General features: G+C 40.2%; 1 protein-coding gene across 2 annotated transcripts in view; it reads right to left on the reverse strand.

Annotated features, from left to right (window-relative positions):
• Positions 1–15,249, reverse strand: part of ppfia3 (PTPRF interacting protein alpha 3) — a 28,584-nt gene that overhangs the window by 3,714 nt on the left and 9,621 nt on the right. Inside the window, exons 7-28 of one of the 2 annotated variants that reach the window (XM_067477687.1) lie at positions 15,092–15,184; positions 14,491–14,543; positions 14,303–14,396; positions 13,964–14,098; positions 13,123–13,206; positions 12,709–12,840; positions 11,699–11,761; positions 11,539–11,618; positions 10,812–10,980; positions 10,086–10,279; positions 9,551–9,788; positions 8,643–8,776; positions 7,585–7,739; positions 7,323–7,422; positions 7,137–7,218; positions 6,824–7,024; positions 5,722–5,787; positions 5,209–5,235; positions 4,871–5,046; positions 4,426–4,523; positions 1,050–1,225; positions 24–92 (exon numbers count right to left, since the gene is read on the reverse strand). In XM_067477687.1, the coding sequence (XP_067333788.1) occupies positions 24–92; positions 1,050–1,225; positions 4,426–4,523; positions 4,871–5,046; positions 5,209–5,235; positions 5,722–5,787; positions 6,824–7,024; positions 7,137–7,218; positions 7,323–7,422; positions 7,585–7,739; positions 8,643–8,776; positions 9,551–9,788; positions 10,086–10,279; positions 10,812–10,980; positions 11,539–11,618; positions 11,699–11,761; positions 12,709–12,840; positions 13,123–13,206; positions 13,964–14,098; positions 14,303–14,396; positions 14,491–14,543; positions 15,092–15,184 (2,619 nt within the window). Of the gene's footprint in view, positions 1–23; positions 93–1,049; positions 1,226–4,425; positions 4,524–4,870; positions 5,047–5,208; positions 5,236–5,258; positions 5,453–5,721; positions 5,788–6,823; positions 7,025–7,136; positions 7,219–7,322; positions 7,423–7,584; positions 7,740–8,642; positions 8,777–9,550; positions 9,789–10,085; positions 10,280–10,811; positions 10,981–11,538; positions 11,619–11,698; positions 11,762–12,708; positions 12,841–13,122; positions 13,207–13,963; positions 14,099–14,302; positions 14,397–14,490; positions 14,544–15,091; positions 15,185–15,249 lie in introns of those variants that run through there. The other variant, XM_067477688.1, reaches the window with a different exon arrangement.

The following is a 15,249-nucleotide window of genomic DNA, read 5'->3' on the forward strand; positions in this document are numbered from 1 at the left end:
TTTAAGCTGATTAGCATGCCAACCTCATCAGGTCGTCTCTCGGTTCCCATGGAGATGAGGGTGTTGTACTCCTGCTCCAGGAGCTGTCTGGCCTGCAGGAGAGAGGTAATGTAGAGCTTTGAAATTAATTTGGACCTTGCAGATGACATATTTTCAGGATGAGTCTGTGCTGGATTTCATTAATTCATGTGTGGGTATAGTGCATGCTTCAAACTCTTAAGGATCAGACAAGGCTTGTTAATTTCAGGTATTTTAAGCTTTTATTATAAGCAACAGGTGGCAGGAAATGATGCAGACAGAAATGCAACAAAGGTTCTGCACTTGAACTCAGGTTGTTATCCTTCACAGTTGGTGTCTTAACCTTTAAGCCATATGGGCAGCACCGGTTGTTACTTTCAGTAATTTTGAAGACATCCTACAAACTCTATTTGAAGCTCAGAAAAACTCTGTAAATAGCTCTAAATAGCTGATATTAAACCACTTATTATCATTTGTACATTTAATGACAAATCACATTAAATGGTCCTATATTTACTCATCTCATTATTGTAAATTGTATAAAAATTAAACTTTATTTTAAAAGTCTTTCAAACCAAAAACAATTAAAAGTTTGTAAAATCTTTGTTTTGCAAGAAAAAAATTATGCACGACTCAAAACTGTGTTTTGGTAATTGTCCCCTCACTTGGACAGATGAAGCTTATTCAGCAGAATGAAACTGACTGTGTTCACATTTCTCTGTTAAAGGTTGAATGTTTCTCTGTGCTAACTTTAAATCTGCAGTTAAAACATTTATGTACCAGCATAATTATCTGGCAGTTTAACTGGTTTGGAGCTTATTGTTGTCAAGTATAAAACTTGATTGAGTGTGATTTGTAAAACAGAAGGCTTAGACAGTTTGTCTCCACCAGTTACATTTCTGGATCTTGATCTCAGTGTTTCCTGTCTTTCCTCACTTTTTTCTCCTAAATTTAAAACAGTCTTCAAGTCAGAAACGTTTGCCCTTAGAAACTAGAACTTTATCAATGACTTTTGATGATGTTTCCAATACCTGTGTGTTCTGATTGGGGATCTGCAGCAGCAGGGCCAGGTCAGTATAGTCAAAGGTGTCATCTAAAGCCAGCAGGGCGCCATGGACGCCGCTCTCACAGAGGTTGTCGGCGTACTCCTTCAGACCGATAGTCTGCACCCAGCACATGACGCGCTCATTGGACCACACCATCACATCTGGGAGGAAAGAAGGAGGGAGAGATTTATTTGCAACAGCAAGCTGCCAGCTCACTGTTTTTATAAACCAGGTCAGGTTTCTTAATATTCTGGTCATTTCCTGAGGTTCAAGCTGGATGAAACACGCCGCTCTGTTCAATCTTATTAATGATTATTTGAAGGGGTTATATTACTGCTTTACTATCTATACATGATCTAGTGAAATTGTGAAAAGTTCCTGCTTTACCCACAAATGTCCTCACTTAGGAAATTCTTCTGTGGGAAAATGAGCCAAGAAGGACTGACTGTAAATGTACAACATGTGTATCCCAATGCGCAGCAGTGGGAGAGCAAGATATTTGGGTTTGTTTAATGACTAAGTGTGTTTACATTTATGTAATCATTATCCAGCAAAATTGCACTTAAAAGTTTGGGTTTTTAATCACCTCTAAGAAAATGGGAGACAGAACAGAAATCAAAAGGTGGTATAAATGTCTCTCAGCTATGTTACAGACAACAGAATAAAGCAAATGCTCTGTTTGATAGTATTAAACTTGTGGGATTAGTTTGAATGTTTAGTGAGCAAGACAAATTTGTTTTACATGCTAGAGCTAATGTAAGTAAAATGTTTTATAGAGCATTGATGTCAGTCAAATGGAAGAAGCATTTGGATGTCAACATACTTTTAAAGAGCTAGTTAGAAGTTAAAAGAAGTACAGCAAGTACAGCAAGTAGAAAACTAAAATAATAATAAAATTAACGATTTAAATTAAAGCAAGGCGACATGTTTTCACAGGGCTTTTATCTAATTTGACTTTGAATGATGCTCAATGCTTTTTTTCTAGTTAAAATAAACAATAAGGTTATAATTATTCACTACATCTATAATGTTATTGACATTAATATCACATATTTTGTGATTACATCTCAGCTATAGAAACAATAACTCCTAGCAGTATAGCTGACTTGGAATCATAATAATAAATAATAATAATACATTTTATTTCTAGGTGCCTTTCATGACACTGAAGGTCATCGTACAGATAAAGGCAAAATAGAAGAATAAAATACAATAAAAGTCAGACAAACTGTTTGGTGAAGGTCACCAAACAGACCTCCATCACAAAGCAAAAATAAAAGAATTACAATAAAAGATAATAAAATACACTAGAAAACAATCCGACATGAACAACTGTCGCAGTATCAACCGTATTCTGCATAGACATCTGTGCAGGCCAGCCGCTCATAGAGGGTATGAAAGTCTGAACAGATACGTTTTAAGTCACGTACAGATTACAGGCCAACGTGGCCCAGCATACAACAAGAAAAAAAAATATGTCAGTAAAATGTTCACATTATGTAAATATTTACCTTAAATCAAAGTTTGACTTGGATTAGAGAGGTAAAGTCTTTATTTTGTATGATATGTCTAATTTTGTAAGAATGTTTTTCTCAAATAGGCTACAGTGTGATATCCATGATGCTTGGTATAAACTGTTCCTGTTGCATGAGTGGAAAGCCTTAATTAAAAGCATACGTTTTATTTTTTTTGTCCTTTCGTCTTATCCTGTGAGTTCAGGGTTTCCACAGCAGATCATTGTCCGCATGTTCATTTGGCACAGTTTTTACACTGGATGCTCTTCTTGATGCAACCTTCCCTAATTTCTACCGGGCTTGGACAAGCACTGCACAGCTAGGGATGGGAATGGGGTTCAGTGTTTTGCCCAGAGACACTTCCACATATAGCTGGGACCGAGGATTGAATCACTGACCCTGTGGTCCGTGGATAACTGCATTACCAACTGAGCTACAGCCGCCTGCTCTTGATGAAAAACAACCGCAGTGTAAAACTGCAGTGTAAAACTTTACATGTACCTGAGTGATGAAAAGTCAACAGCTTTCAGTCTGTGCACAGTAACATTCAACAATACTGTCACAACAGAGAGATTTAATGGTTTCCCTGAGGAGAAAAGACTGTTATGATTTAGATTGAAGATTGAAGATTAAATGAGTTTCATGTTTTTTTGTTGATAACAATGATTAAAGAGATACACTGTCTACATAGAGGCCATTTCTTATGAGTTGTTATGGATGGACAACCCATTTAAGGAAGGAGACTTTTTGTGGCAGATTTATTTATTTGAAATGTGTCGTTAAGAAACTACAATTACCTCCAAAAGCACTGGCACAGCAAGGCCAGTTCATCCAAAGTTTTTTGTAAAATTGCAGACACAATTGCCTGTACACCTCTTGATTCATTCTGCTGCAACAATCATAAGTTAAATTATCAATAAAGAGCAGTGAGCCTGTTCTTGAAGCCACTGTACAAGCACAAGCCACGACACTACCTCCACTGTGCCTCACCGATCAGCCTGTACACGTTGGATCGTGACCAGATCATTTCGTCCCCCACAATTTAGCCTTTACATCATTTTGGTAAATCTTATACTTAGTCTTTGCAAATTTCAGCCTGGCGTTCTGACTGATTCTACCTGCTGATGAGGTGTTTGCGTCTTGTGGTATTTCTGATCATGAAGACTTCTTGAATGGTGGATTGTGATACCTTCACCGCTGCTCTGTGGTGGTTCATGCAGAAGTCACTGACTGTTGTTTTTTGGGTTTTCTTCACAGCTCTTACAAAGCTTCTGTCATCAGTTGTTTTCCTTGTCTGATCCATTTTATGTATGTTGCTGATGCTCAATACACTATGGGTTTCTTTCTTTTTCAAGACATTCCCAATTGTTGTACTTGCCATAGCCAAAATTTCTGCAATTCCTGTGATTCCCTTCTCTTTTGCATTCCAAATAGCTTCGTTTTCTCCCGTACACAGCTCTCCGGTCATCACGGTAATTTATTCTTTTTAACAACAAATATAGTCTTTACAGGTAAAGGCTAGAACTGTTTTAGAGGACATACTAAGTCACGTGTTACAATACCTTAGGTAACCTAAAACTAGCATTCTCTAATGCAAAGGTTGCTATGTTTTATGATGTTTATTATAACTATAAACTAAACTGTCTTTGGTGAACAGCAAAAACAAATTTGTTGCCATCCAAAAGCTTGAAAGGGGCTGTATGTTCATGTCTCTCAAGTGAAAAATGACCATTACAAAGGTGTTTAAAGAGAAAAATAGCACAGCCTGAAAAAAGTTATTAGGTAGGTGGTCAGGGACAGTGTGTAACATAATTGGTAAGATAATTGCAGGGAAAAATAGAGCTCACCTTTGTTGTGGAGGGCGCTGTCCTCTCTCCTTCTTTCCAGCTCCTTGCGATCATAATTCAGACGCTTCAGACACATGATGCCATAATGCAAACTGACCCTGGAAGAGGTCAAAGAGCCAGAAAGCTGTTAAATTAGGTGAGGATGTATTTCCACTCTCACCTGTACTCAGAAAGTATTAACACAATCAAACCCTTTGACCCCCTGACTCTCTTAAAAGAGAACTTAAAAGAGAAAAGGGCTCAAAGCTGTGCACATACCACAACAATAGGAACTTTTCATACACATTTTTTAAGACCTTCATATTTGCTATGGCTTACTCACACAAACACACACAAAACAAAAGTCAGAAAAGAATGAAAGTGAAAACATAAAACGTGGCAAAAGAGTTGGTTTATATGAGTTGTAGCTGTGAATAAGCGCAGGCACACACAAGCAGAGCTGTACCTGTGGAAGCTGTCCACCATTTTGAGCTGTCCTCTCAACTCCTTCTTAGTCAGGTGGTCCAACATGCGGGCATCCACCAGGGACTCCATGAAATAGCTGCGATACTGTGGCAGGCCCAGGCTGGGTAGCCAGTCGTTGCCCACCCACTCATGATTCATATCACCATAGGCCAGTATCTGGAGGGGACAACCACAGATGATCAAAATGATTCATGCTTGGTTTCATATCTGATGGTGTTGCACGTCAGGGGCTCATGACTCACTTTGTGTTAGTTTCAAATATGCAGCGTGTTGTGTTGTGTTAATTCTGGCTTTTCAAAAGGTGGAGTTGATCCTTACCTGATCCCAGCTGAACTCTTTCAGCTCCTGGAGCGTCGAGAGGAGAGTAGAGGCAGACAGATGGAGAATAAGCCAGAGACAGTGATGTGGAGGTGGCGAGGGAAAGGTGGAGCAGTAGTCAAGAGCAGACGGGATAGAGGAGAAAGGAGAGGAGAATGGAGCAGCAGCACCAGCAACAGGAAAGCAGGACAAAAGGAAGGAATAGTGTGTTAGTGAACGGGTAATTAGTTGGAAGCAGTTCACACTGAAACAAGCAACCAGAGGGAGAGAAGAAGATGCTTAACATGGGGCCCATACAAAAATAGATATGTAAAAAGACAGAGAGAGAGAAATATTTAATGACAAATATATACAAAAAAAAGAGAGAGAGTGAGAAGAGGAGGAAGGGGAGACAGTCGTCAAATGATTCAAACCAGACAAAACACTTAAAATAATTCACAACTGAGTAAAATAATCATGAAAAAACATAAAAGCTGACTTGTCAAAATGGGACAGGGTGGCTGGGAGACTAACCGGAGGCTTGGTGGCAGCATTCAGTGACTCCATCTCTGCGTGGGTCATCCACACGTTACTGGTCGACTGCAGTGAAAGAAAAAAAGGGAATGTGTGTTAATGCCTAAAACAGTGAGTCAGAGCTTGTAGATTTGTGCTTTGCCAAACGAAAGCCACATCACAGGATGTCAGCCAACCAAAACACCAGACTGCTTTCTCATTGCCACGGTGATTCCAATAAACAAGAGGTTTGACCAGTTACTGCGATAGGATAAATGTGTTAAATCTGTTGAGCAGAATTGTGTGACTGATTCCTCCTGTAAATAATAAGAAAGCCAAGCAGGGGACTGGAAAAGCCAAGCTGAACCAAAATCTGGACTTTGTGCCAACCTCCAAAACCAAGAGTAAAAAGAAAATGATTTCAGTCATTCCAAGCATTATCTTTTATGGGAAAAAAAAGCATAACAAGCAGCAGCACACATGTATGTGGGTCTAGCACTTTGACTACACTTGTTGGAAGTTTGGAAAAACTTCACTTTTGTCATCAAGTTTTCATTCCTTTGGAAAATACACTAATGCTTTTAATATTACATTTATCACATGGATATTTCACATATTTTCCGCTTTTTTGCATTTTTTTAACTCTCACTCATGCTGTATGCCACAATTTCCATCCTTTTACTTACTACATTCCAAATGACTCAATCTGCTTTTCATTTTACACAATCCCTGTTAGAAATAGTATGATTGCGAATAAATTTGAAATTTAAATTTCTCCTCTTACTTATTTCTGCCACAGATTTTCCCAAACTGATGATTAATATTTCATTGAAAGAAAACTATATGTGCATCAACCTTTGCATTATACTGATATTATGAAAGCAGCACACACGCTCAGCATGGAGATTACTGTACACCTCTATAGGGTAAAAATGTGTCAGCAGCCTCGTGTATGAATAAATTGACATATGAGGGTGTTTAAGGTCTTACTCTGCATCAATTAAAGACTTTAGTATCTCTAACAATATAGGAAAGCTGTCTAGACTGGATCTCTTAATAACCGTGGACTATATTTGAGGCTATAATGTACGTCTTAACTGTACGAGCAGTAAGAGAATCTTACAGAGCGAGTGCTGGCCGGGGCAGACGGGCTGGTGAGGGACACCATCTCCTGAATGGCCAGCCGCAGTTTGAGGCGGTGCAGAGGGTTGCTGATTCCAATCTCCCTCTGGATCTCTGTGTCAGACAGGTTGGCCATGATTGCACCGCTCTTCACATTTGCACGACAAGCAGCGACATACCAGGCTGGCATTCCCACCCACAGCTGGGAAGAGGCAGACAAAACCAGACAAATTAAACAAATTTGGTTTAATTTTTATGTCCAATTGTGTCCAATTACTATTTTTGTTTTCTAAGATCTCAGTGGTCACACACACCTCCAACCAAGATACAACAGTTGGTCCATCCCAAGATGCAAAGGGAAGTCCTTGGCGACATGCTTCTTCCAGTAGCTCATGCCTGTTACGAAGGGAAAGTATTTAAAAAAAAAATCTTATTTGGTGCTCCTCTAGAAAGTCGACCAAGCTGAAACAAAACAAGAGACATCGCATCTCAACACTGACTTCTTCTTGCTGCGGCGGTCTTTATCTGCTGGACCCAGAGTCCCAGTCTTGTTCATCCCCATGGGGTCTCCAGAGGCCAGATCTTCAGAGGGAGTAGATGCTAGAACAGGCACAGTAAGATCAAAGGTCACATATAACATAATACATAATATCTCTACTCACTGAGTCAGAGCGGCTCAAAGAACGATGTAAGAAAATAGCAACAGTGTGTACTGCTCATATACAGTACGCATTATTGATCTCTTATCCTTTATCTGTTTACCAAGCGAAGCAGATCCATCTCGCCCAGGTGGGCCCAACCTCCCTTTCTCCTTCTTTCCAAAAAGCCGACCAATGGAAGACTTTATGCTTTTCTTCTTACTGGACTTGTGGAGTGAATCTTGGCTGCTGTTAGAGCTGCTGCCATCTGCAGAGAGACTGGTGGAGACAAAAGAAATCACTTAAGAAAGTGCAAAACAAGCAGAAAAAGCACTACATTTAACATTCTGTTACCACTTTCTGATAAAGGATTAATTTTTAAAGGATTTATAAGCTTCAAATTAATGAATATAATAATAGTTTTTTTTATTGACTTGTGATCACAAATATATATTACAATAATTATATATAATTACAACACTATAACTTTGGGGTTGCCATGTTGTTGAAAATATTTTTACAATTCCACAATTCGCTTCTGTATTGATAACACTGAATCTTCTCTAATCACGTTTGGTTGGTTGTCGGCCTGCAGCCTGGACTGACTCGTTCATTGGTGCCATAGACCTCAGTCAGACACGCTCCACTCCACATTACTTAGTTCTTTCCAAAACCAGTGACCTTTAAATTTTTAACAAATATTGCACTATATGCTTCTATTTTGCACTTCCTTGTATTTTGGCCAGTGAAATGCACATGCATGACATTTAAGGTGGAATCCAAAGAGTGTGGACAATATTTACAAGGGTTTTAGTTTTTGGAAAGAAGAAACATATGCAGTGGAGTGGTATGTCTGGCTGATGTGTTTTTAATAGTTTTTTGGACAACAACAGAGGTCTATGGCACCAATAAACAAACAAATCTAGGCTGCAGGCTGACGTGAGTAGAGAAGATTCAAAGTTGGCTTTAGCAGCTGTATAGTAGGGTGGGCAATGTGATTAATTTAGAAAATGACCAAAGTTATCCTTTAAATTACCACATCAGAACGCTTATATTCTGAAAAGGGCAACCTGAAAGCTTATAACCTGTGAAGCATTGTGCAATTGATAAAAATAAAGTAATTAGCCCTATCAGAAAACAATACAATTACAATTATAAATATCTAATGTGTGGCTGCCTTACCTTCGAAATTCTCGGGGGTCATCAAGCATTGCACCTGGATGAGTGAGGGTCATTCTGTCTAGTCGCAGAGCACGAGGAGTGGGAGGAGGTGTAGAGTCAAGAAGAGCAAGAGACCGCTCATCATCTTTGTTGTTCTAAAAAATGAAATATAATCAAATGAACAAATACTCCTCATAGCTCAAAGCTAATCTGTGAGTCATTCGTTTCTTTAAGTCTTCTGAGAGTGGTGAAATTTTAATTCTGTTCCCAAATAATCTTACTTTACTAGCACAGTTGCCTGACTAACACATTATTATTTCAACAAATCACTTTTTTAATCGTTAAAAACACAAAATGTCAAATGGTTACAAACCATATAAGCCACAAGAAGTTATTAATATATAATGTTTTTAGTCTGAGTATCACAACCTTCCCGGGTTTTAGTTTGGACTTCGGTCTTTTCTAATTTTTTTATTCTATTCTTTAATTGATGCCTTTTTTACCCAGTGAATACAAAAGTGACTTGTTGATTTTTTTAACTGCTGAATTATTTTGTTCACCATACTCTCATACATCTTTACCATCATCTGTACAATAACTATAGTCCATTTTTAGTGCCATTATTTCACTTTTACTGTCCTAAACATGATCACTATTTTCATGTTCTTGTCTATTGCACCACTTTTTGTAATCCATTTGCCTGAGTGTCTGGCAACAACCATTTTACCAATTTACAAGTTACTTGAATCTTTGGCCAATTTATTGTGTTTGTTGAAAAATAACTGAACTTTCTGACCTTGCCTGCAAGATATACTTTATTGTATGACTCACTGTCTGAAGGAGTTGTTTGCATAAACTGGGACGCTGATAATGAGAAAAAAAAAAATTAAATCTGACAGCAATGTTATCACTACTTTATCCAGCAGTACCTGTCTATCATTCTCACGGGCAGGAGAGTGAGGCAGGCGAGGGGTGGAGTGTCCAGAGCTGGGGGGAGACGGGGAGGCCAGGGTGGAGGATGTGATGGAGGAGGGGATGAAGCCCCTGCCTGTGCTGTCTCTCCCCAGGGTGGAGGGAGGCATGGGAGGACTGTCCAAAGCCACACTGACCCGGCTCTCGATCTCCTCGGCCCGCAACTCTGTGTTCTCCTTCTCCTCCTGGATCAGTCTGATGTTGAATGTAAAGAAAAAAGAGGAAGGAAAAGGACTAAAAAAGTTGGACAATACAATAAAAAAGACATGCTCTACTGGTGTGCAGGCCATCCACGTTGAACAGCTCAGAGATAGAAAATGCATACAAAAAACAAACATCTTACTTATGTTATGTTATGTTATGTTACTTGTACTCAGTACAAACACAAGAGTGGTATCTTCTTGTCAAACTCTCAGCAGTAAATTAAAGTAATAACCTTATGTCACAACATGTCAAGCTAATCAGCTGTTGAAACCTGTTGCTGTTCCTTACTTGATCTCCTTATTGATGGCCTCTAGCTGTTCCTGCAGCATGATGGCCAGGGTCTGCACATCCGTCTGTCCACTGGGGGACAGCAGCTCTGAGCCAAACCGATGCTCCCCGTCGTCCTCGTCATCAGAACAGCCAACATCAATGCCCGGCTCAAACCCGGTTCCCAGCAGAGCCCCGCTCTCCCAGTCTGGGTACTGCACATGCAAAAAAAAATGATGACCCACACAGGCACAATCTGATCACATTCATAAGTAGTTTTATTTACTGATTTGATACTATTTAGTGGCATTGTCCCTTTGGCAACTCCAAGTACCTCTGTCACATTTACATTTGATGTTATTTGGCATAAATTAAAATAACTTTTTATCTACTACCATCATGAGGTCAGTTTATTCAACCAGAAAAAATAAGGTATGTCCATTTTAGCTGTAATATCAATCTGTAAGTCACAAATTAGTCAACTGCCAACAAGTTATAGGCACATAGGTAGCTTGCATAAGAAATACAAGAAAACTGTAAGGCAGCCAAAAAATACTGTATAGTATACTTCATATACTCTTATACAAATTACAACTAATACTGATAAACTGCTGCTTCTTGAGGTAAAGGAGCAATCATTAATATTGTTATTTAAAAAAGGTGTCAGGTTTGGGTTAACAAAGGCCATAACATTGCAGATGGATGAAAATTAATCTGGGTTTTTGTAATGGATCATATGGATGAAACCTTGGTTGAGTCCTCCCGGGCGGAGCTCCAACGGGCCCGGTGACTTCGCCTGACTACCCCCCCTGCAGAGGCGTTACCAAAGGGATCAAGGTGAGTGGTGGAGCCTGCTGGGAGGGACCCGCCCCCATGGGAATATCTCAGCTCCAGAGCGCTACCTGGCAGGGAGCGACTGGGAAATCAGAAGGAAATATTATATGAAAGAAACCTATAAATATCCCTTCCAAGGGAATAAGATTGTCGCAGGAACTACAGTAAAGATCGTACAATAAAGAAAAACAACAGAAATATGACCAAAAAAATGCAATATAAGGCAACTAACAGGGAAAAGGGAAAAAATCTTTCTCAAAATTGAAAGAAAAAGGAATATGATCAAATTGATCATTTTACTTAAAATGTGCAATGAAAAAGCAAAATGTTCCCATTGCCAGAGCTGAAGAAGGCTATAAAAGAACATGTCAAGACGTGCAGATTAGCGGGTAAAAGTGTTGGATCTTGCATGGGTTTGTGCAACCAGTCAATGAGCGTGTTTACATTTCAGCTCTCTTTTAGCCCTGTGAGTGCTGACAGTGTTAAACGCCTCCACCGTGAAGTGATATATCTACAATGTCTGACCAGATAAGAGACACAATGCTGGCATCTTTGCAGTTAGGCAAGACCACACTGGAGACTCAGAGTAATGGTTTGAATTTCACTATTTCTGTGGTGCTGAGGTCTAGATGGGACCAACCTGGAATAAGAACCCCCTGGTCTTGCTCTCAGCTGATCTAATTCCAGCTGAAGCCTTTCCAGCTCCGCAATCAGCTGGTCCTGGGAGCGGAAAACAGACAGAGTGGGTGAAAAGAAATGAACATATGCCGACCAGGAATGAAGCCTAGAGGCACAGTCACCTTGTTTGCCAAGAGATCATCCTGGAGTTTCTTCATGTTAGCCAATTCCTCAGATAGGGCATTCTGGAGGGAGAAAAATAAGAGGCTTTACAATAACAACACTACATTCTTCATGCGATTCACCAAGATTAGCAAGCTCAATTAGGAGGCATAAATAATTCCACTATAGTGCTACACTCTAAACTAAAGAATAACTAATGCTCATCATATTTCGTGTTGACCTGGTGCAGACTGGTTAAAGTCGATTTTCGTTACTTTTTTGACGCCTCCTCATTTTGAAAGGTCATTAGAGCACCAAAACTTGTTTGTGGCCTAAATTACATTTTAAGTACAGGAAAAATAAGTCACCTTTTCTAATTGGTTACACAAGCGAGCCTCACTCGAAAACTTTGTAACTGAGTTACTTTTACACCTTTAAGTTAACTTATCCAGTAAAAATGCAACAAGGTAATGTTGCTATATAACAGGAAAGATGACATCTTTATGACCTTTATGACATAATAAAGGTGTCAATAAAGGTGTTCATCGTCAGCCTCAACTGAATCTAACTGAGTTTCAGATTCATTCATGGCTGCATTTAGTTCTTGTGTACATTTTTTACTTCAGTTCATCAGCTTTCCATTGTGTAAACTACTTTGCTTGTTCGGGTTGCAGGGATGCTGGAGCTGATCCCAGCTTTCATTGGTCGAACAGTTGGATAGTGGACAGGTAGCCAGTCTATCGCAGGGCTTATTCCAGTTAATTTCTGCTGTGTTTCATGTTTACCTCCTGTCATATAGTGAATACCTGACTCAGTGTTTTGAGACAGGTTGTCTCCTAACACATAGTTCACGGAGTAGCATAAATAAATATACTAAAAGTACAATTCAAATGACAGTTTTAACAACTAGACTGATGTAATTTGTTAACCCCATCCTGTGCAGGTGAGTGAACATAAGACACCCTTGGGCAAATGTGTTCTCTGCTGCAGTGTAACCATGTTACTGTATGAATGCTTTAGTCTGAGTCACCTTTTCTTCCAGGGCAGCCATCCTCTCCTTCAGATGGAGCTGCAGCCTCTCATTTGACTCGGACAGTAGCTTGTCCACTGTATCAGAGAGACGTTTGTTGTGTTCGTCGTTCATCCTCTCCCTCTGCCTCGCCTGTGAGAAAGAGAGAGAGCGAGACCAGTGAGACCGAAAGACAAAATAAAGAAAGATTGTGATGAGGGACAACAGAAAGGGTGGGAGGAGAGTTAATAATAATAACAAGCATTCTGCTTCACTGAGAGACTGCACATTCAGATTTGTATCTGAATGTGCAGGGTTAAAAAGGGTTTGGAAATTAGTGCGCCTTTGTTCCGCATAAAGTCTGACAAAAGGAATGGCATGAACGAGGGGGAGGATGAAAACAGAGAAAGAGACAGAAAAGCATGCATGACTCACTCTTTGTAACTCCTGGTTCTTCTCCTCCAGTTGCGCCTCCATCTGTCGCAGTCGCTCCTCAAAGTTACCATGACGCTCCTCCGCCTGAATGATTGGAGAGGAAGGAAGCCTGGTTTACAGTGTAAATCTTGTTGTAACACTAAGACAAATGAATTCAAAGGAAACAGCTTGTTGACCGAGTCCAACAATTAATTACATGTCAGTACAGATCACATTATAACAGGAAAGTCTTTTTGGTTGTGTCTTATGGGGATTAATCTTCTTCCGTCTTGCCAAAGAATATAAGAAAATGTAGCCATTTAAGAGGACTGTATTTTTTTTTTTGCAAAGACTGAAAATTGTTTTCACAGGAATGAACAAAAAACTCAATTATATCAGTCAATTGTAAAAGATTTAAGCAGTGTACAGTTCTTGACATGTTCAGTGCCCAGGGATCAAATAGCTGTGTGACTATGTGAGGTAAGCTGGCTTTCATCTTACATTGTTTGCGTATAAAATTCTGGCACCGCTTGATGAAAATATTTTGTATTCATCTGTCATTTGACATCTCATGTTTCATTTCACTCATGCATGAATTCATGCAAATGCACACGAACGCACATCTATATTCAAGCCTGCACCTGCCCACATGCCCACAATAATGCGGTCTGAATGCGAGCTACAGTATTCACACATGCACAGATTTCTGCACATATTAATGCACAATCCGCTGCTGGCAGGTGAAAATGTTGCTGTTTTTATTTCATTATATCAAACTCAACATGAATACAAAGTTCTGTGACTGTTCCAAGATTGGTCAAAAATGCACCAGCAGTGGTTATACATACGGAAATGTACACACCTTGTTGAGTGCCGCCACTCTCTGGGCGAGTTGGGCCTCGATCTCTGGCAGCGTCTCAGCCCTCTGCAGAGTTTGCTGCAGCTTCTGTTTGGCATCATCCAGACGCTCCTGAAGCTGCCGGTTCTTCTCCTCGCTCTGCAAAAAATCATAATCAAAGGGAGTGGAGGTGAAAATTGGAGCATGGGTGAAGACTGCCGAGGGGAGCAGACATGATTAAAGCCACTAGGGAAGGAGAAACTGCATTGATGGCATGCTGTTCGTGCCAACGTGAAACGTAGCCAAGCTGCCAATCAACAGCAGAAATAAGGCCGCACACAGGGATAAAGAGATGTCTCCCACCTGTCTATATAGGGACTCTTTGCTGGCCAACTCATTCTCCAGTTTATCTTTTATGTCGTGGAGAGACGTCGCCTCCCTCTGGGCGCTTAGGTACCTGCAAACCAAAACAAAACGGTAGACAGATGGAGCGGTGAGTGCAGCATATTTTGTTAGAGGGAAACAACAAGACACAAAGTAAAAACACAAACCTTCGTTCTAATGTGGTGATTCTCTCTTCCATGTCTTCCCTTTGACAGAGCGCCTGGAATGATTAAAGAGAAGAAGTGTATGTAAAGATCCTGATGCATGAATAGAAATGGAATCAGACCAAACAGAGAAAGAGGGAGAGGGCGAAAGTACACAAGTGAGTGTTGATCAAAGGAAAATCACTAGGCCCAAACAGCTATTAACTGAGGAATGATAATGACAGGTTAATAGTTGTTCTTGAAAGATTTCAGAAGCACCCCAGTTCCACAAGTTGAGCACAGGAGGAGAAGCACTTTGAAAAGGATCAAGGGAAGAAAAGTTTCCTGGATAAACTGGCTCAACTGCCTACTCCCCTCCCCTTCCAATAAGCTACCAACATAGTGATTTACACGGCAAAATTGCCTGCAGCTCTATTAGTGACGCTGTCACCGTGGCTACAGGGTAGAGGCTCTTGTGTGAACAGTAGCAGCCACTGCTGGCAGGTAAAACCAAATGGTTTTGTTACCATAGCAAACTGTTACACATGTCTGAGAGTATGAGTAAAATATTACTTTTGTGCCACTGTAACAAATACGCGTAGTGGTGGATTTTTGTCTGTCTCACCTCTTTCACATCCCTCTGTAGTTTCTGGTTGGTCTCTTCGGATCGCGCCAGCTCCCTCCTGGCAGACGTCAGCTGCTCCTCGATCTCCCCAACCTGATGGCAAGTGAGCGTGTGGGACACAAGGTTGAGTGAGCACACATCATTTTGTGTCTGTTAGC

The sequence above is a fragment of the Channa argus genome, chromosome 15 (genome assembly GCF_033026475.1).
Source record: "Channa argus isolate prfri chromosome 15, Channa argus male v1.0, whole genome shotgun sequence".
Classification (NCBI taxonomy): Eukaryota; Metazoa; Chordata; class Actinopteri; order Anabantiformes; family Channidae; genus Channa; species Channa argus.